At 44.8% G+C, this 21113-nt stretch overlaps 1 protein-coding gene across 3 annotated transcripts in view; it reads right to left on the bottom strand.

Annotated features, from left to right (window-relative positions):
• Nucleotides 1-21113, bottom strand: part of ARHGAP31 (Rho GTPase activating protein 31) — a 118597-nt gene that overhangs the window by 6794 nt on the left and 90690 nt on the right. Inside the window, exons 4-11 of one of the 3 annotated variants that reach the window (XM_019653218.1) lie at nucleotides 20048-20130; nucleotides 18806-18913; nucleotides 17971-18113; nucleotides 14087-14285; nucleotides 11906-12030; nucleotides 6153-6215; nucleotides 3688-4263; nucleotides 2693-2973 (exon numbers count right to left, since the gene is read on the bottom strand). In XM_019653218.1, the coding sequence (XP_019508763.1) occupies nucleotides 2693-2973; nucleotides 3688-4263; nucleotides 6153-6215; nucleotides 11906-12030; nucleotides 14087-14285; nucleotides 17971-18113; nucleotides 18806-18913; nucleotides 20048-20130 (1578 nt within the window). The remainder of the gene's footprint in view (nucleotides 1-2692; nucleotides 2974-3687; nucleotides 4264-6152; nucleotides 6216-11905; nucleotides 12031-14086; nucleotides 14286-17970; nucleotides 18114-18805; nucleotides 18914-20047; nucleotides 20131-21113) is intronic. The other 2 variants (XM_019653223.1, XM_019653228.1) reach the window with 2 other exon arrangements.

Here is a 21113-nt window from a genome sequence, read left to right on the forward strand (position 1 = left end):
CCCTCCATCCCACTCTCTGCCATCTCAGTAACTGAAGCATAGTGCATCTTTTTGCTCCGATAAGAAACCTATGAGGTGTCCCAAACTCTTTCTTCCTCATTACTCCTTATGCAATCCTTCACCAAGTCCTGTTCAGTCTACCTTCTAAATAGCTCTTAAAGCCTTTCATTTCTAGACCCCATGCCCCACCCTAGTCCAAGCCACCATCTTTTCTAACTTGGTCTGCACACACTAGCCTCCTAACTGACATCCCTGCCTCCTCTCTTGCTCTTCTCCTAGCCATTCTCCTCACAGAATAAAGTGACCTTTATGAGATAACATTCTAAACAAATCAGAAAATGTTCCATTGCCCTTAGGTTAATTCCCAAATTCCTTTCAAGCTGCCCAGCCTGCCATGGCCTTTGCTTTCCCGAGCCTCACTTCCTCTGGCCCACATTCCCATTATCCAGCCTTGTTCCCATTCCTTAAATTTCGTGTGCTCTTTCCCACTTCAGATTCATGGCACACCTTACTCTTTCTTCCTGGAAGTCTCCCTTTCTATTCTGCCCCCTACCCTTTTCTTCTAGCTTAATTCTCAATCCTTCTATCTTAATTCTCAATCTAAATATCTATTCTTCAGAGAAGACTTCCCTGACCCTTTCTCTCTCCCTTCTCCCTCTGACTAGGTTGGGTCCTCCTGTTACACAAAATTCCATACTTCCACATAATTCTAAAAATTACTTGTTTTGGGCCAGCCAAGTGGCGTGTTAGTTAGGAGTTGGCTTGGGATGCCAGCTATGAGGAGCAGGGCCCCGGTTCAGATCCTACATGAGGATCAGTGACGCTGCACCCTCTACAGCTAAGATGGTGAACAATAGCTCGACCTGGAGCAGGGTTGCCGTGAGTCGCTGCTGATGGGGTAGGCTGTAGTGGGGCTGGCAGGCAGTGGGCGTGAGCTTTTATGAGCTGCTGTGGGCTGCCATGAGCACCCGTCCAATGGCTGACAAGCAACTGTCTCACCTGGGAAAAGTGCAATGGTAGTACCAACATGGGCCAGTGAGGCGACGTCCTCCACAACTAGACAGAAGAACAAAAGGACAGCAACTTGTCTGTTCCCCTCCCCCAATTCCCCAGCACTGTTCCCCTCCCCCAATTCCCGAATAAAATCTTTAAAAATATAAATAAATAAATAAATAAATAAATAAATAATAAAAATTACTTGTTTAGTGATCTTTCACCTACTAAGCTGTCAGCTCCATAAAAAAGGGACGGTGACCTTGTTGTACACTGCAGTGATTCCAGTGCTCAGCAGAGTGCCTGGCACAAAGTAGGTATTTAATACACGTTTCTTAATGAATGAGTGAACTGATACCTTTACTTGTTCCCATGAACCCAACCTAGTTCTCCTTCTAACACTAACTATCCATTTCTTTTTTTTTTTTTTAAGATTTTTATTAGGGAATTGGGGGAAGGGAAACAGACAAGTTGCTGTCGTTTTGTTCTTCAGTCTAGTTGTGGAGGACGTTGCTTCACTGGCCCAAGTTGGCACCATCATTGCGCTCTTCCCGGGTGAGGCAGACCAGTTGCTGGCTTCTGGACGGCCGCTCACTGTGGCTGCTGGCTGCTCACGCTGGCTGCTGGCTACACACGGTAGCCCATGGCAACCCACTGCCACAGGGGCTGCAGCCTACCGTGGTGGGCGACTCACGGCAGCCCAGCTCCACGTTGAGCTGTTGTTCAGCATCTTAGTTGTAGAGGGCAGTGTCACTGGCCCTCATATGTGGGATCCGAACCGGGCCCTCTGGTGTCCCAAGCCAGTTCTTAACCATCGCGCCACTCGGCCGGCCCTACTATCCATTTCTTAAAGCGATGCCATTCATACTTGATCCCTCTTGAATTAAATTCCTACAATAATCTCAGTATCCTTCTCCTTCTGCAAATGCAAATATGTATTACAGGAACTCTTAGTCAGCCTCCTAAGGCCATTAGGTACCCCTGCACTGCCCTAACTCCCAGCACATGGGCCTTTCATGCATGTCCTGGAAACAAGTTAAAAAGAAAGAGCTTTCTTTCTCTCTTTGGCACACTCCTCCAGGTCACAGAGCTGCCTCCCAAATGCAGGACTCCTCCATGGATGTCTCTGGAAAACCTCCTCACACCTTCACCTTATGCAAGGACATCCCGAAACACCTTGGAAAATTCTACCTCTAAAAAGTGGAAGAAGTTTAGTAAACTCTGGCATCATGTTTTAACTTCTCTAGATGCCACAGGAGGAAGGAATGGATTCTGGAAATCTTACAGAAGATTTTACAAACAAACATAGACAACTATCCATCTAGGATGCCTGTAAAAAGAGAGCTGGCTCTATGAATTGGTCATCCTATTTGGGACCAGGATATGATAAGCAGATTTTGTGCTGCTTCCAGGGTAGAATGTCATTATATTCTAAGGACATATTACTGGTTTATGGTGACTTCAGGTCAGAGATATTTAGAGTTGAGTCTGTCCTAGGGAATCTGAGCTGGATGGTTACTTCCCATCATCATAGGACCTCAGGAAAAAAAAAAATTCCAGACCTGATTAGAAGGTTGTCTCCTAAAATCACTTTGGCAGAAACTGGTTCTTAAAAAAAAAAAATCTATTGAAGCTATACCAAGAGCCCTTGGGAAAGAGAGGACTCTACTGGCTGGACCGGAGAGTGGATCCACCTTACCATCTCAGGGAGAAGTACGGCTTCAGCTCTGGTCCTGGGGCTCTCCTGCAGACCACTGGACTCCATCTGGCTAGCCTCTCCACCCTCCTCCACCACCTTCTTTGCATCTGGCCTCTTCTCCAATTCACTTGAATGTTGATTGCTTAGGGAGATTTCCGAGGTTTTCTTTTCCTCCACTTGGGCTGCTGGCTCCAGGGAAAGGCCTTTGTTGCATTCCACTGTCCTCGCTGTTTCAGGTCCTGCCTTGGCATCCTCGAGAGGCGTCTTCTTAGGTACAGAAGCTGCAATGAGGATGAGCATTATCAGTTGAAGGAGACTTTTATTTTAAGAGAAGGTGTTCCCAGCACAGTCACTGTGCTGGACTAGTCACTGCTTCCCATGGATGGAGGGAATTCTCCCAGCTCAATGCTCCCTTACATTCTTTACCCTTTCCTGCCAGTAATGTCCTGTCCTCAGATCCCAGAGTAACAGACTACCAGAGTGGGAGGGACCTTGAAGATCATCTAGTCCAGTGGTTCTCAACTGAAGACCATTTTGCTCCTTCCCTCCCCAGGGGACATTTGGCAATGTCTGGAGACATTTTTGGTTGTTACAAGTGGGTGAGTAGAGTGGTTCTAGTGGGCAGAAGCCAGGGATGCTGCTAATATCCTACATAAGTACAGGAAAGTCCTCCGCAACAAAGAATTGCCCAGCCCCAAACGTCAATAGTGCCGAGGTTGAGAAACCCTGCTTAACCCCATCTTTCACTTCACACATAAGTAAATTCAGACCCTGAGAAGTCAAGCTTGTTGCCTAAGGTCACAGAAATCTGTTATTTACACCAAGCTACAAAGATGTATTCTGATTATGATTGACAGCTTCTTGACAGGCAGTCTGGCTCAGAGCTCACAGTTTTCACCACTTCACTATATTGTCCTGTAAACTCTGTTTAAGCAAGTTTAGGTCTGGGTTTTAATCTCTTGCAATGGCAAGAGAGCCTCTCTCACTTGCTTTACCTATAGAAGTCTCAGCTCCCAGTGGCTTCTCTTCTTCAGGCCAACCTCCACTGTCTGACCCCTGGAAAGAAAACTCTTCTAGGCTGGAAAGAGACTGCAGCTCCTTTGGGGGTGTTCTGCATGGGGTGCTGTTGGTGCTGATGACAGCTGACACACGGAGTGGCACAGACACTGCAAATGGCTCAGAGATGTTCAGGGCCTTGCGCTGGTGACGGGGCGAGGGCTCCATCTGGAAGAGGCTGCTGGTGAAGACAGATTTGCTGGGGCTGTCGTTCGAAGTGTAGAACATGCCCAGCATCTTCGGGGCTGTTTGCTCGCTCTCAGGGTCCTCGATGGGCCGGAACACCTTCAGCTGCTCAGGTGGGGGCCGGGCCTGAGCGCCCTGGAGTTGGCTTCGGTCACTGCTCAGGTCAAAGCCCCCCTCAGCCCCTGCCAGCATCCCCTCCTGGCCCCATTCGCCCTCCTGCTTGCTGAGGTCACATGAGCTGCCAGTGCTGGTTGCATGCATTTTCGCTGCTGGAATGAAAAATCCACCAGTGGTGACTGTTCGGTTGAAATTTCCTTTGGTTTCTTTCCCTAGTGAAAAAGCAAACAAGCACAGAGTCAGCAGCCTGGGCACATACACAACTGCACAGGCTTCCAGTAAGGGAAGGCACATGACATTTGAGTAGTGGAAAGGCAGAGCATTCTGATACGGGCACAACTGTCCTAATAATGACAGGTATGTAACATTTGGTTGACAAGAGGAAGCCTCTTTTCATGTGCACAGACTTTTGTTATGATGCTCCTGGATAGGACCTTTTGCTGTTGGGTCATATGCGCCCGTTTTAAATTTTCCAGGTAGAGCAGTTTCCAAAAGTAGGCCACTGCTAAGATTGCGAAGTAGAGCAGTCATCCACCAAGCATTAAATGTAGATCATGAAAAAAATAAAAAGACGGATGGGAGATGGCAGAATGATGTTTGCTCAAAGTGAAGGAGAAGACAAAAAGGGCAAAATAACAGAATCTTATTTTACTTTAAAACGTATTGATTTAAGCCTCCTCTGGCAGATAGACCCAAACAGGGGTTTGATTTCCAGGCAAGAAAACAAATGCTGCTCTGGCTAGACCTTGCTCCGTTTTCCCAGGCTTCCTCCTGCTGATTCAGAGGATGAGAAACTAGAAATGTAAATTAATGCTCTTAGAAAGCCCAGTTGTGAGGAGCCAGTTCTTGACTGACTTAGAAGTGAAGGCAAAGAAGAGAAAAATCTGTATGGGAAATAAATAAGCTGGGAGATGACAAGGGAATTGCCCGGGATCTGGAAAATCATTCTCAACTAGGTACTAAGCGCTCTGCTGGGCAGCTTATGTACCATTAGGTTTAAAATCCTCATGACCACTCTGTAAGGAAAAGATAATTATCTCCTTTAACACACAAGGAAACTGACACTCCCGAGGTTAGATAGCCTGCCCAACACCCATGGAAGTGGTGACCTAGATTTTGAAATATTAAATTCTGTAAAACTGGGCAAGAGCTGCCTCAAGAGGTTTCAAAATTAAAGCAAATGGATGACTATAAAGGCAAGACACTGCTAAAAAGTATTGAGTCAGCTTAAAAACGAGTTCACTGAGTATTTTACAAGTTTAGAATTGTTTTTAAAAGTTGTTCTCAAGATTTTCTGTATTATTTCAGGTTGCTTCATTTATCAAAGAGCAAGATGTTTTGTATTAAAGAGGTTGGAAAGTCATGGGGTAAATACAGGGAGTTTAGGCTGCTGCTGTGCCTTATAGCATGTAACAGTGGGGTGGGCTGCTTAGCAGAAACAGGGTTATCGGCCAGTCAGCCCTGAAGGCTACAGCTTTAAGAACCAACATGGTGAGGTGTTGCTTCAATGATAGGTGGTACCCTGCAAGCAACTGTACGCACATCTACTCCAACAGAGGATAACCAGCTACATGCTGGGCTGGTGCCCATGGATGTTTATTGATGGATGGATAGATGGATGGATGGATGGATGGATGAATGAATGAATGAATCTACCAACTCAAAATCATGACTTGACAAGTATGATGAAGCTAATGCCTATGGAAACATGCAAATTCAAGATACATAAGCATCTAGGCACAACATTCTGAGTTATAAATCAGGGCTTGACTCTTTATGCCTCTTCTGCCTCAGTTTTCAGGTGTTGCCCTTTTACCTGGTTCAGGTGTGACATAAAGTAGTAGTTGTCTCCATGTGTGGTTAGAGGAAGGCTGGAGAAAGAGGGTAGCCCTTTAGGCCTCGCCCTGCAGTGAGTAGTGGAGGTTCGTACCAGGGCTATGTGAACCCCTTGAGTTCAGTAAGGGACAGGGAGGGACTTGGGACTGGGGAATTGTACATGATCAGGACTGGGGATGAGCAGGCTTATGACGGCAAGTCTGGTGTGGGACCTCAAGTTTCCCAGCTGTAATCCCCAGTTCCAAACACAACTGTAAAATCTCACCTTCCACAGGCACTGAGCACAGCGAGTCCATGCTTTTAGCTGGTCGGATAGTAGCTTTTTCCACTAAAGACAAAAAAAAAATAAAATATATATATATATATATCCTTGTTGAACATGCATCGTAAGAGGAAGCATTCAAAACAATAGGTCATTCATGCTGTCAGTACACAAGAAAATTTTCTTTAGGAAAGTTTTTCAAGTATTTTTAATTTTCCCCCTTGGGAAACATTCCTCCACTCCGCCCTAGATATTCCTACTTTCTTAAGGGACTGACCTTATAAAAATAGGGCATCAGTAGATCAAAGTTTTATTAACATTTTGCAGATAAATTACAATTTTGTCAAATACTAGCTGTTGGAAATGAGGAGTCCTGAACCCAACTTTATTGTACAAAAAAGATTCAAAGGATTCATCTATGGGGTAGAATCTACGAGGCTCCAGGCAACCCCTCCTGTTTGGCAGGCTGGAGAATAGGATTTGTGGCTGCAGCCATTCTCTCTCAGCACCCAGGAATTTGGTACAACAGGTGAGAGGGCCCAGCGGAACTGGAGTCACCTCTCTCTCATGTGCAGCTCTGCTCCTGGAGGTCTGCAGCCTGGCTGCTCCTGCAATGATCTCACCCACCAACCTTACTCTGGAGCAGATACCAACCAAACAAACCTTTTTTGAGCACGTGCTATGTGCCTGGTGGACTCCATGCATCTCTGTAAACCACCACCTAAGCAGGTGTTTTGGAAGAGTGTGGCTTAAATAAGTAAAAAATTATCCCAGGCACAGGATTAGGCACTTTCACACATACCATCTCTTTTCATGGAGCTGAATTAGCTGGAAGGTAGGTCCTTCTGGGTCAAGCTTGCTAGGAGGCACAAAAGGGCAGTGTGGACGCTATGTGGGAGCCCCAGAACTCGAGGCTTTCAGGCAACTCTGGATTCAGACAGATCTGGCTTTGAATCTGAACTCTGCCACATTTGGGTCTTGTGACCTTGGATAAGCAGCGTACCTTTCCTAACCTTTAGTTTTCTCACATGTAAAAATGAGTAAAAAATGAGCTGTTGTGAGGATTAGATAAGTAATGCATATAAAATAAGTAGGTTGCACTAACCTAGGATAGGGTAAACGCTCAATAAAGAGTTAGTTACGAGTATTATTATAGTTGTTATTATTCAGGATAGACCAGGGCTCAGCAACAAAGGAAAACCCAGGAGACAGTTCTTGAAGTACTCAGAGTTGGCCCTCACCCACATTGTTGTGTCACTCTTTTAAAGTTCCCCCCTCATTCCTCCTTGCACCAAGCCCTGCTCCATCTGGGAGGCTCTGAATTGGTCCCTTGGCCTCCCTGGCTTGGGGCTTCTCTCTTCCTGGGGCCCACTGTGCTGTGGGAAGACACGGCCATCTTTGCTCAAACCCTGAGGATGGCAAGATTGCCTTCGACCTCCTTACATGCAGTAGTAAGCCAGAATTCTTATCCTTTGAAGATCTGCTATTTCTACAAGTTTATAAACTGACTTATTAGCCTAACTGCCTGGCCAGCATCCTTTCCATTCATGTATTCTAAATCAAGCTTTTCCCTTTGTTTTCCAGGACTACTGGAATTCCTTTGGGTTTCCCGTGTCAGTGTTTAGAGGCAATGACCACGTGACCCTGAGTGTCATAGAGGGTGAGCGACAGTTCTGTCTGCAGCACCATCAGTGTTCACCTTCCGTGTTGGACTCTCTTTTTCATGGTGCCGCTCCGTGTGGCCTTGGTGACCACAGCAGCTGCCTTTGGGAACAGTCCCCAAGGATTCCCTGGCCCCTGTTCTGGATAGTAGCTAACCACTCAGGGACGCTTGGCCCATGACTATATTTAGATTATATTTTTCTGTCTGAGACCTTGGTCTCGCGGGGGTGCATCCGCCAGTTTTCTGGCAGTCTTTGGGTTCTTGAGTCCCCTCTCTTAAACTATCCCTATGGCTTTGGGATTTTCCTGCTCAAAGGGTTTCCTGGAATCTTTCTGTTTGATAATATACAAATTTCAATGCACCAGTGTCTAGGAGACTCCAGAATTTATGCATCTTCATTTAGTTTTTCTTATCTTTTATTTCTTATTTGAGTTCTATTGTCTAGATATGGGTCAACACCCCTTTACCTGCAGCCCCTCCTCAAAAAGTGGTCCCCAATGCTACCACAGTAAGTCTGTTTTAAAAAATTTCCTTAGTTATGGAATTTAAAAATAATTTAAAAATTGTTCAAATACATTAATCCACTGATCCTTTTTTCACACACATATTCCAACAAATAGCAAGTCCCTGTGCCACTTCTAGAAACCATGCTGGTGGATTAGGACCATAAACTCCCGACCCCCACCCCGGCCTTTAGTTTCTAAGGTTCTGGCAATCCTCTTCTGGTGAAAAGTGGCCACTCAGGCAACAGTCAAGGTCATTTCTATTGACACTGAAGGTTCTTTAAGTTCACTCCTGCATTCCATCAAAATTCAATCAGTTTGCTAATCTATCTCTGATTAGTTTGCTCATGAGATATCAGACCAGTAGTTTTCAACCCTGGCTGCATATCAGAATAACCTGGCCAGCTTTTTAAAAATGACCAGCACTTTGACTTCAGCACAGACCTCCTGAAGCAGAGCTGCTGTGGGTGTGAACCAGCCTGGGGGCCACTTTGAGTTGCAGCCATGCTGAGAAGCAGCCCTGGCCAGGGATATGCTGCATGCTTGGTGAGTTTACCACCATTTGATCCAGGACCTTGGACTTCTTCCTTTTGAAAACCACATGGGGGTAGACATCTTCCTAAGTCAAGATCAAGGCAAATCATTTATTTTATTTTTGCTTGATTGTTTTGTTCTATAGTTTCTGACTTTTTGTTACTTGGTGAATCTCTTTCATCATATCACTGATTCTGTAACTGAAATTCTCTTTGATGTGCTTGAGTAAATCTTTTTTTTTTTTTAACGTCACCACATCGATTGAGTATAAATCTCTTATTAGATCAGGAGTTTCTTGCCAGGTACTCCCTCCCCTCAGATTTTCCTTTGAGAATCCTAATTTCTGATTTGTATCTGATCTACCATACCTGTGGCAACCTGCTCTCTTCACCTGGGCTATCTTTCCATTTTGTGAAAGACATTTTCCTATTAATGCATATGGTAAATACCTACCCAGAATCCATTTCCCTTCCCGCTTCTCACAGAGCCCGTGTACTTCTTGGGTGCATTTGACTATGAGCCCATTCCTCATGCCAGTGATTGGTTTAGGAACACAGGCCCACGCCAACCAGCACAGGGCACTCCCTTGGCCACAGGGACTGATCCATGTGACTCAATGAAGACAACTGAGATGTGGAAGGCGGGGCGTGATAGGGGCTTCTGGGAAAAAAGTGTATCTGCTCTTCGGAACAAGCTACCATAAATGACGTTCTTTCTCCGTCTGCACACGGTGATAGTCCAAGGTAAAGCCTAGAACCACTACAGCCACTTTGTCACAGCAAAGGAAGCCAGTGTGGGAATGAAGCCGATGCCCAGGGGAGGGCACAGCTGAGGAAAACATGGAGATAACGACAGAGCCACCCTGAAGCCTTCCCTACATCTGGGTGTCCCTATAAATTCCCTCGTTGTGTAAGCCAATTGAGTTGGATCTGCTATTATTTGCAACCTAAATCACTGTAATGGCTATTCCCTGTGTCATCCCACATTACTCTAATAGGAAAACGTGAAGTTTTCTGAGCTTTACGATTGTTGGCATACAATTATGACTGGGCTCAAGGAAAGTCCTTAAAAATATTCTCTCATTTTTCCTACAGACATTAATTTTCCCCCCAAAATCTTTATTATTAAAAATTTCAAACATTCAGAAAAGTTGAAGACCTGGTTGGTATCAAATGCTGACATTTTGCCGTATGTTTGCATTAGCTACCTACTTACCTATATTTTGCAGGGTCATTTGAAAGTGAGTTTCAATATTGTGACAATTTATCCTTAAATGCTTCAACTTCAGCATATGGCTCCTAAGGACCATTAGCACACTATGAAAATTTACAATTCTAATACCCAATGTATTCATCCCCGAAATTATCTTTTGTGGCTTTTTTTTTTTTCAAACTAGGATCTAGTCAAGCTTTGCTCAATGCATTTGTACAGTTACCTTTTATAACTTGTTTTTATAACAATTGTCCTCTTTCTTTTTTTTTTTAAGATTTTATTGGGGAATTGGGGGAGGGGACCAGCCAAGTTGTTGTTCTTCAATCTTCATTGTGGAGGGCGCCAGTCGCCATCTGGCTTCCCATCGGCAGCTCGTGGCCTCTAAGCTCAAGGTGCTGTGTTCAATCTTAGTTGCAGGTGGGCATAGCCACCATTCCATGCAGGAGTCGAACCAGCAGCCTTGTTGTTAAGAGCACATGCTCTATCCACTGAGCCATCCGAGTGGCAGCTCAGCTTAAGGTGCCAAGTTCAGTCTTAGTTGCGGGTAGGCATAGCCCACCATCCAACAGGCAATCTTGTTGTTACACCAGCTGAGCCATCCTGCCACCTGTTGGCAGTTCAGAAACAGCTCAGCTCAGACGCAGTGTCACTGGCCCATATGGGAATCGAACCGGCGGCCCTGTTGCTCAGAGCTCGTGCTCTTAAGCCAATTCTTAACCAACTGAGCCACTCGGCCAGCCCCAATTGTCCTCTTTTTTTAAAAATCATACCTTCAATCTATAATACTAACGGTCACTGTGGCAGGTTTATTTGGTCTTCCCTTTCTGACCCATTATTCATCTGGATTGCTTATATTCCCCATTGTAAGGTGGGTCCCTCAGTTCCTTCCTGCGTCAATTCCTATTCACTACTAAGATATAATTTTCATGGGGCAGCATCTCTATTTAAAAATCATGACTCTGACTCTAGGGGAGAAGAGACAGATCTTCCTTATAGTAGAGTTCAGTTAATGATGTAGAAGGAATAATGGAAACAGAAAATGACCCTTTGGCAAACACCACAGTAATAACTGTTGCAGGCAGGAGCCATGTGATGGATGCTAAAATTCATGGATAAAAAAGGATGACAAGAAACGGTATTTGCATAGTCTCAAAATATCTCCCACCAGAGACTTTTTAATAGCAAAGGAAAAAATAGTAACTTTACAGGGACAAAACTTTAACAGGAAAAACTTTCACAGGGAATGCACTTTAACCAAGTGATCAACGTTGACATCACCAGCCATAAGATATTGACATCACCTGCCTCCTGATATGACACCCTAAGACAGGCACAATATCCATAACCTGAACCTAATTATGAGAAAACATCAGACAAACCCAAACTGAGGTATAGTCTACAAAATAAGTGGTCAGAAAGATGGACAAACTGTCCTAGGTTGGAGGAGATGAAGGAGGCATGACAAAGAAATGCCATGTGGGTTCCTGTACTGGATCCTGGACCAGAAATAGGACATTAGTGGGACAGTTGGCCAAATATGAATAAAGTCTGTAATTTATTTAATAGTATTATACTGACATGAATTTTCTGGCTTTGATTATTGTATTACGATTATAGAGTATGTTAAAATTTGGGAAGGCTGTGTACAGAGTATACAAGTTCTCTGTGTACCACTTGTATTTTTTCAACTTTTTTTGTGAGTTTAAAATTATCCAAAAAAACCAGAAAGACTCACTAGTTAATCTCTTTTAGGGCTAGTGAGTTTTACGTGATCAAACCAAAGACTTAAAAAGTAGAATTAGAGAAAAAAATATCTCATGAACATAACTGTTGTTGATGCTTACCTGAGAGCCTCTGTCCTCTCACAAACACACTCCCATTTCTACTCAGCTTTGATTTGGAGTCTGATCCAGAACGTCCCAGATTAAATATTGATTTCCACTTCTTTGATTTACTGGAGAGCTTTCTTCTAAAAGAGCCAAGCCATACAGGGTTAGTTTGGTAACTCGTCATTTCAATAGGACTTTTAAATCGAGAAGGAATATCCCACTCATGTTCTAGTTATGTATGGCTCTGGCATTTCAGGAAATTCCTCTCTAAAATCCAAGTTGAGCCTGACTCTCGCCCTGTCTAGGGATGCCCGAGAGGATCAAGCTCAGCTTTCATGATGAGTCAGAACAAAGAACCACATTCCCCAAAGGAAGAAGCAAAGGCAGGGGTGGGGCAAACAGAGGCAGGGCTCAGTGGGAGACTCAGAGGTCACGAGCAACCACACAGTTCTGGGAATTCTGGTAAGCACTTCAGCCCTGGGTTTTCAGAGGTACCTATTTTTTTACAGGAGGAAACACTAGACCTCAGTCCTGTGATGCTCCCTGCACTGTGGGCCACACTGCTGTCACATCCACAGATGAGGAAAGGGCTAGTGGAGATTTTTATGGACTGCAAAGAGGGTGTGTAGGAGAAAGCGACTTGAAAAAAAGTCTGGCCTGGGAGAACTGAAGGCTGCTGGTTGTGGTCAGCGGACACTGCAGAGAAATGCCCAGGGTAGTCAGTGTGTCTCTCATTTCCCTGATGCCTGGCACCAGGCTGCTTCAGTAGGAGGCAGGGAAAGGGGAGGGCTGGACTGATCTGGGGAGCCTGGCGCCACAAGGGGTCACCACCAGGGGTCACCACAGAGGCCTTACCCTGTTGTGGCTAGGCCTAGCCCTCAGGCGTCATCAAGTTCCAGGATGAAACCCTGCAACTTATGGTTTCCACAAAGAACTTTTTCTCCACAGAAGCCTCATATAGCACCCAGATCTCAAGCCCAACATGTCTTTACAATCAATCAGAGCTAGACCTGCAGTGCTGGGTGGTTTCTTTGGATCTGGCTGTGAGGTGGATTTGACAGGATGGCATAAACTGGGGTGTGGTGCAGCCCAGGTGTGGTTGACGGCACAGGAAAAATGCACTTGATGGTCCTTCTGAGGTACTCTTCTCCCAAATCCCTGGGTTTCCACCCAGGTCTTATTCTCCAGGGATTTGGTAGGAGAGGCAGAGGGACTCAGTCTCTAGAGAGCATCATCCATGCACTCTAGGAAATGGGGGCTTTCTTTCCAGGTGAGTTCCAGGTTTGCCATTCCATAACATGCAGTGTGACAGATACGACCCCACCCCCGCCTCCCACCACAGCTGTGCAATGTGGCAGTGCTCTTTCTCCCTCCTCAAAGGGAAACATCTTGGGGAGGACACCAATGACGTATGCGGTGTCTGTTTTCATACCTCTTTGCACTGACCAAACGGTGAGGATGACACTCTCCAAAGAAATGATTGCCTTTCAGCCCCTCCACCTACTGTCTGCCTAGAACTTAGGACTCCTGCTTCAATTGCTGCCTCCTTTTCATAGTGGGGTATGAGGCTGATGGGCAGAGGGATGTGTGGAGAGAGGAAATGAGAGGGAGAAATGAGGACAGAAAGATCCTATGAATAAAAATGATGTTTGGTGTGTTTTTGGAGGGGAGGGACAGCTCTGACAGGTATGAGAGGAGGAAGGGAAGCCAGAGATGGCATCTCCAAGTGCTGCATGCCCAGAGCCCCCAGTCTAGGGTGGCACTATTTTGTCAACTTGTCCGCCATTCATCTCTATGCCTTTTGTAACGTTCCATGGAAGATGGGAGGAGGGAGTCAAGTTTTTCTCTTTAGCAAACTGCCTTTTGAAAATGTCAAAGCCTGTTTTGTCTAAGGAGTAAGGAGTAAGGGATTTGAGTTATGATTCTTTACACCTATGAGATCCACCCCCATCCTGGTATTAGGGACGTCTGGTGGGAGATCGGGGTCTTGATAACTCTAGGGCAGTGAGTGAAGGCATCAGCCACTGGTGAGAGAGTGGTAGAGACAGATCCTTTCTCTTCTGGAATGTTTCCTTATATCCCAACCTAGACTGCACCCCCAACCGATGCTGCCATCATGGCCCTGAGACTAGGTTACTCACTCCTCTCTCCTTCTCCACCCAAACATCTGCCAGAATTTCAAAGAATGCCACTTACTTGTTGTCTGGTAACTCAAGGACAGTGTGGAAGAGGGTGCCCATGGGAGGGACAATCTCAGGCAGGCTATTCTCCCTCCTTTCCTTCCGAGCAGGATGATTAGTAGCCAGGCTCCGGGCCTGAGCTTCCTCCAGACTCACCAACTTCATGGGCAGGGAGAGGGCTGGCAAGGTCAGGCTTTTCATGATGGGCCGGTTTTCTGTAGAGAGGAGAGAAGCGCTCATAGACTCCTGGGAGGAGGCCTGTGCACGGATCCAGCCAAGTTCCCCATACAGAACGTCCTCCATTCCTGACAAGGGACTCCATTTGGGCATGGTGGGGTCTGGGGCAGAGTCTACACACAGGACACAGACAACCCTCCTGGCCAGACTAGCCAAAGGGCACACAGAGGCTTCAGGAGGTAAACTGCACTTACTATACTTTTCACAGAGGGACCATTCATTCATTCATTCATTCATTCATTCATTCATATGACAAATATTTATTGAGCACTTGCTGTGGGCCGTAGTAACCACCAGTGGGTCTTTAACCCTGCAAACTGCCTAGTGCTTTGGCCAGGTGGGAATGTATGTCCAGCCACAGAGGTGGCCTCACTCAGCCAGGGTAAGGCAGGAGATTGCCCCCTTCTCTCCGCAGCTGGAGAACGGAAGCTCCAAAACAATTTAAGGTTGGAGCATGTACTTTCCCTAGATCACCGGGGCTTATATCTCTGCAGTAAAAAGACATTTTATAGCCCATACTATCCTCTAAAAGATAAGAAGCTATTTACATACTACCCAGTCATCTTCTAGTTTATTCAAGCTAATCCTTTCCTTCTATAGTTTTTTTTTTTTTTAGAACTAGAAGTGATAATGAGAGCTCACTGGTGTCCAGGGTTATCTCTTTCCTTCAAGTCAGTGGTTCTCACCTTGGGGCAATTTTGCATCTCCTCCCTCCAGCCAGGGATATTTGGCAATGTCCGAAGATATTTTTGGTTGTCACAAGTATATGTGAAAGTGCTACTGGCACGAGTGGGTAGAGGCCAAGGATCTCTACAATGCACAGGACACTGCCCCACAACAAGAACTAGCCAGCACTAAATGTCAACAGTGCCAAGGCTGAGAAACCCTGATCTTACCAAACCCTGATGATACCTTACCAAACTCAATGCAAATTTATAACAAGAACATTTAAGTGAAATGCATTAAATAATAAGTATTGGAGGCAATCAAGAGTTAAAGGCTTAAGCGTAAATTGGATTTCAATATGCAGGACAAAAGATGATTAAGGCAATGGTTATAAAAAGGAAGGCATTGGGTGCGAGCTCTGAGCAACAGCGGTTTGAGTCCCGGCCCGAGCTGAGCTACTGCTGAGCTGCCAACAGATGGCAGGATGGCTCAGCTTAAAAAAAAAAAAAAAAAAAAAAAAAGGCAGGCATTTCCAGGTTAGAATTAGGAACAACCTTAACACTAACAGTCATGTATGAGATTTAGTGTCTAGAACAGTGGTTCTCAACCTTTCACAAGGGTCGCCTAAGACCATCGGAAAACATATTTTTGATGATCTTAGGAACCGAGACACCACTCCTCTATTCGTCTCCAGGCCCATATGCAGATACGCCCACATATGAGTACCCGGCTACCCCTGTGAAAGGGTCGTTCGACCCCCAAAGGGGTCGCGACCCACAGGTTGAGAACTGCTGGTCTAGAAGAACATTTCCCAAAAGTCATTAATAATAAATAAAACACAATTGTTTATTTACCTATTTTCCTATTTTTTCTGCACAGAGGCAGTACAGAGTCAAGGAAAGAGCATGGGGTAGAAGATTGTAGGTTCAATGTTGGGCAGTTACTAAGCTTTTCTGGTTCTCTGGTTCTTCACGTATAAATAAGATTGATAACAACTTTATGATGGTTGTTGTGATAAGTCAATGAGATGATGTATGCAATATTGGAGTGCTTGCAATAGTTCTTGGCATAGAATAAGTTGCCAATAAATTATTGGTTGACTCAAAAGGATGAATGAATGAATGTATATTACTTCTTATTTACTTTCAAAAAAAATTTATATAGCTTACAATTAATAATATATCTATAATGGGGAGTTAAAATAAAGATAAAATAAATGTCAGCCACTCCTAGGTATATAACCAAGAGAATTGAAAGCATATGTTCATACAAAAATTTGTACATGAATGTTCATAGCAGCATTCTCACAATAACCAAAAAATAGAAACAATCCAAATGTCCATTAACTGATGACTGGTTGATAAACAAAATATGGTGTATTCATACAATAGATTATTCAGTCATAAAAAGAATGAAATACTGATACATGTGACAATATGGATGAACCTTGAGAACATACCATAAGTGAAAGAAGTCAGTCACAAAAGGCCATGTATTGTATGATTTCGTTTATATGAAATGTCCAAAAAAGGTAAATCCATAAAAACAGAAAGTAGACTAGTGGTTGCCAGGGCCTAGGGGGAGGGGAACATGTGGTATGACTGCTTAATGGGCATGGGGTTTCTTTTCGGAGTGATGATAATGTTCTGGAATCAGATAGTGGTGGTGGTTGCACAATTCTCTGAATACATACAGTAAAAAACACCGAATTATACACTTTAAAATGATAAAATGGTGAAATTTATGGTATGTGAATTTTATCTCAATAAAGAAATTTTTTTAAAGGAAGGACATAAACCATAGAGGACAGAATGGGTGGGAACAATTATACCAGGAATCAAAATGTGATGGTAATTGCAATTGATTATTCTGATGATTATACTTGTTTTTTTCCAAATATACTAGCTAGACTGGAAAGAATGCTTTGATTAGCTAACACAAATGATTTGCAGACATGGCTCTCATACACTACTGGTTCTCCAAATGTGGACTGACCTGCAGAAGCAGCATCACCTGAAAACTTGTCAGAAATGCAAATTCTCAGTAGCACTTCAGACATGCTGAATCAGAAACTCTAGGGGGAGGCCAAGTAGTCTGTGTTTTAACATGCCCTCTAGGTGGTATCGATGTGAGCTAATGCTTGAAAACCACTCTTACACAAATGGTAGTTGCCAGGCTTCTTGATGAACTGGATTTCTGGTTTTTACAAATTAGGCTCACATGAGTTCAAAGAGCATCACCAAATTCACTCCTAGGATTATGCTGTTATAAGAGCTACAGGACTGAAATATATTGAGTTGTCGGAAAAGTCATGATGTATTTTTTTCTACGTATTTCTGACAACCCAATAGTATCTTGCATCCCATAACATCCAGCCTGAAATAGCTCTGTCTTTCTCACCAATATGGCTACAGTGTGTTCAATGCTAACTTGTCTCTGCATACACATGCCCACAAACACACAATCATTTTTGTGTGAGTCATGCCTGGTACAGGGCAGAGCAAAGTAAGCACTCAAGAAATGCTTGGGAAGAAAATGCTTTCAGAATATACATATGAGTATAAACTCATTCACTTAAGATTTCCAGATAAAGACAGAAGGGTCTTCTGAAATATACTGAAAGTAAAGATGAAATCTAATAAAGAGAGGAATGTTGCCAGTGCCTCTAGATAATAACTCAACGAGTTTAAGAACACACTAAAACCAATAGAACAGGATTCCAGTTCACCACACTACAGTCACGGGACAGGCCAGGTATGCAACTGATCAGAAGCATGCCACAGCCACCCCCACAAATGCCTCACACTTTTGCTGCATACAGACAGATGTATATAGGCATGATCCCCAAACACTGACACACACAGAGTTATCAGCACACACACACACAGCCAACACTCAGAGCTACAGCCAAGGCCACCCTAACTTATTCTTGGGCCCCATAACTAAGGCAAGAAATAATGGTGGGCTGGTGGGATGTATGCCAGAAGAAGCTTTTACCATCGTTCTCCAGAGACCCAGGTGCACCATTGTTAAAGATTTGATCCACATGATTCAATATGAACTCAATCACCACCTGCTGGACCCGGACAGCAAGGAAGGCTGCGTCTCCATTGCAACCAGTGGCTTCGATTTCTTTGGACCTAAATCATGGAAGGAACACATTTGGTTAAGTGAGCCAGCCCTACAATCTGAAGCAGTCAGGGGAAGCCAGTGGGCCTTTTGTATATGCCCTATCTCCTCAATGTATATGGTTTGTTAATCTGTAGAATATTTTAACTATTTAAGACCAATTAAAGGGACTCTCCAAAGGCTATGAAGCCCAACACACTGAACAAATGTAAAACAATTACCAGGAATTATGCATTGCAAGACTATAAACACTGTATTAGTGAATATACAGGAATTGATTTTTTTCTTCATAGGATTTTCTTCCACCCCCACCCAATTGTTCTGTGGGACAGGTCATCATTTATGAAATCATATGAAGCAGTTGATTCAGGTTATAAGCAGCTGTGAGACCAACAAAAACAACAAAAGCCAATAAACCCCAGAGACAAGAAAGGCCTTTTCAAGATATTATAACACAGAGACCCATAACTTTAGCCACATCCTAGTGTAGCGAGAAAATGCCTTTGGAACCCAGAGTTTCCAGGTTAGTAGGCAAAGAATTTAGGAGATTAAAATCACCTTTAAATCATATGTGCTACAAAAGATGACTTGGCTACAGGTTTGTCTTCAAGGGGCTTCAATTTTGAAGATTCCAGTGTCGTATGAATCAGTGGGCTGCTTGGAGCCCAGAGGGGTGGTGAGAAGGTGAGGGTGTGGTGGTTACCTGAGGAGGTTTGGTGCCCACACCAGGGCCAGGTTCCTGGCGTGCATGTTGGTCTTGCTACTGAAGGAGGCGATGTGGGCCAGGTGTCGAATCAGGTATTCCAAGGTCCTGTTATGGTTCGTTTTTTGTTTTTTTTTTTTAAAACAAAGTTAGAAACTTTAGTGCCTGTGTGAAGTCTGACATCTGGAGATAATTTCTAAGTTTGGATTTAAGAGACTCTAAATATTTCTATCTCATAAATTCTGGAGCCAATCGGGAAGTTGTCAAGATTGATGGAAGTAATTTTCTTGGCCCTCAGCATACTGCTCAGGGGTGGGTAAGAGGGATGGTCTTGTCAGAAGACAGTTGAGGCCCTCGGAGCACTAGCCAGAGACAGAACTGGGGCATCCAGCACCCAGAGCCTGAGAGTTCTTAGTGGCTCCCTGTTTCTCCTTTTGCTCAGGGCAGTATTGCTTTACAAAGTTCTAACACCAGCTCTTATCTCTTTTTGTAATTTTTCCAGCTACAGGTAACTTGATCCTTGTTAGGAGGCTCATTTTGTGGATGAATAACACCTGTATTGATAGAAGTTCTTTCTTATATCAAAATCTGCCCCCTTGTAAAAGATGGGCAGGCTTAGGGAACACTGGGAAAGGCGGTCAGATTAGGGGCTAAATTCGGAGAATGAAAGGAAAGGATTGGATGATGTAAGGGATAGTACTGACGAGCAATCAGAGTGATCAGTCAGCCAAATACTCAAGAGCTACAGTCAAATCCTGTTTGAAAACCATCTTGGAGGGCCTGCCGAGTGGCTCAGTTGGTTAAGAGCTCGCTCAAGAGTTTGAGCTCTGAGCAACAGCAGTTCGATTCCTGGCCCGAGTTGAGCAGCCGCTGAGCTGCCAACCAGTTGCAGGATGGCTCAGCTTTAAAAAAAAACACACACACAAAAAACCCCATCTTGGTTTCCATCGATTTGGTTATGCTATGAATCTGGGTAAGAACCTAGGTATCACTGCGAGGGTATCACTGTGTGATCAGAATCAGGGTGGACTCTGAGGGGTACCCTAGGACACGGGCTGCCCCTTCCTACCAATGTGCTTAGTCAGACATGAACAACTCACTCTGATAATCTGTTCATCCACCTCAGAATGCCCCAGGAAAGCCACTGTTCACTGAATTTGTTCCATTTTATGATGTCAGCCTGCATCTGTGGTATTATATCACATTGAGAGGCTACACATTTCTTTCGCCAAGGGTTCTTACCTATAATGGGACGGGGGAAGCTCCTGGATAACATTTTGGATTCGGGCCAATTGGCCTTCTTCTGGGCAATGCGACACGGCCTCCTGAGGAGAAGAACATAAGGAACCCAGTGAGAGCTCCAGGGGGTGGACACCCACCTGTGTCTCCTGGTTTTACTTAGGCTTCTGGTACTTCAACCTCCCAACCATGCCAAGAGATCATCCTTCTAAGAGGCATGCTTTTCTAGTAAAAACAGACAACTAAAATCTCTGAGGGTTCATGACATGAAGCATCTAACATTGTGTGCACAGGGACCTGTGGGTTGCTCGGGTCTATGTGGGGCCTCAGGTGGGTATTAGGTATCTGGTAAAGAAGGCATAGACACGTGGGTGTGTCTTGTGTGGCAGAAAGAGTCACAGAGACACTGGGAGAGATTAAAGAGACAGAGGGCGGCAGGGAGTTGATAGAGTGGCTCCATGTTTACTCAGCCAGCTGTCTTCCTGGGGGCAAAGAGCCCCTCCTCACCTCGCCTGAGACTATTCCATGACCTCACTACTCAGTGGCTGCCTGTCAGACATGCTGGGAAGCAGGGAAGACCTGCCTTCTTCGCAGGATGAGGGCTTTGTCCCTGAGACCCAGTGGTCTTGCCAGGAATTGCTCTCTAGTTGTTTTCTGTGCAGGGTATTTTGTTCCCCCCTCAGCCCAGGGCCCTTAGGAGAGACAGGGACATCAGTAAAGGCAATGTGGTCACAGGCTTGTCCGGAGCTTTCACACCATGCAGGTGTCACTGTGCAGACTCTCCTGCACGCCTGCCATCCTGAGACTCTCTCCTGCTCAAGGGCCCCTTCCCAGTGCCGTGGCTGAGTGCTAGAGAACTGTCAGCATGAGAGCAGTTCCTAAATTCAGGGTCAATAGTAATCACATCTTTGTTTACTGAACTATAATTTACATATATTTAAAAATGTACACATCTGGGCCGGCTGAGTGGTGCGTTGGTTAAGAGCTGGCTTGGGATGCCAGGGGGCCCCGGTTCGGATCCCACATATGAGGGCCAGTGACACTGCCCTGCACAGCTAAGATGCTGAAC

The sequence above is a fragment of the Hipposideros armiger genome, unplaced genomic scaffold, assembly GCF_001890085.2.
Source record: "Hipposideros armiger isolate ML-2016 unplaced genomic scaffold, ASM189008v1 scaffold_8, whole genome shotgun sequence".
Lineage (NCBI taxonomy): Eukaryota > Metazoa > Chordata > Mammalia > Chiroptera > Hipposideridae > Hipposideros > Hipposideros armiger.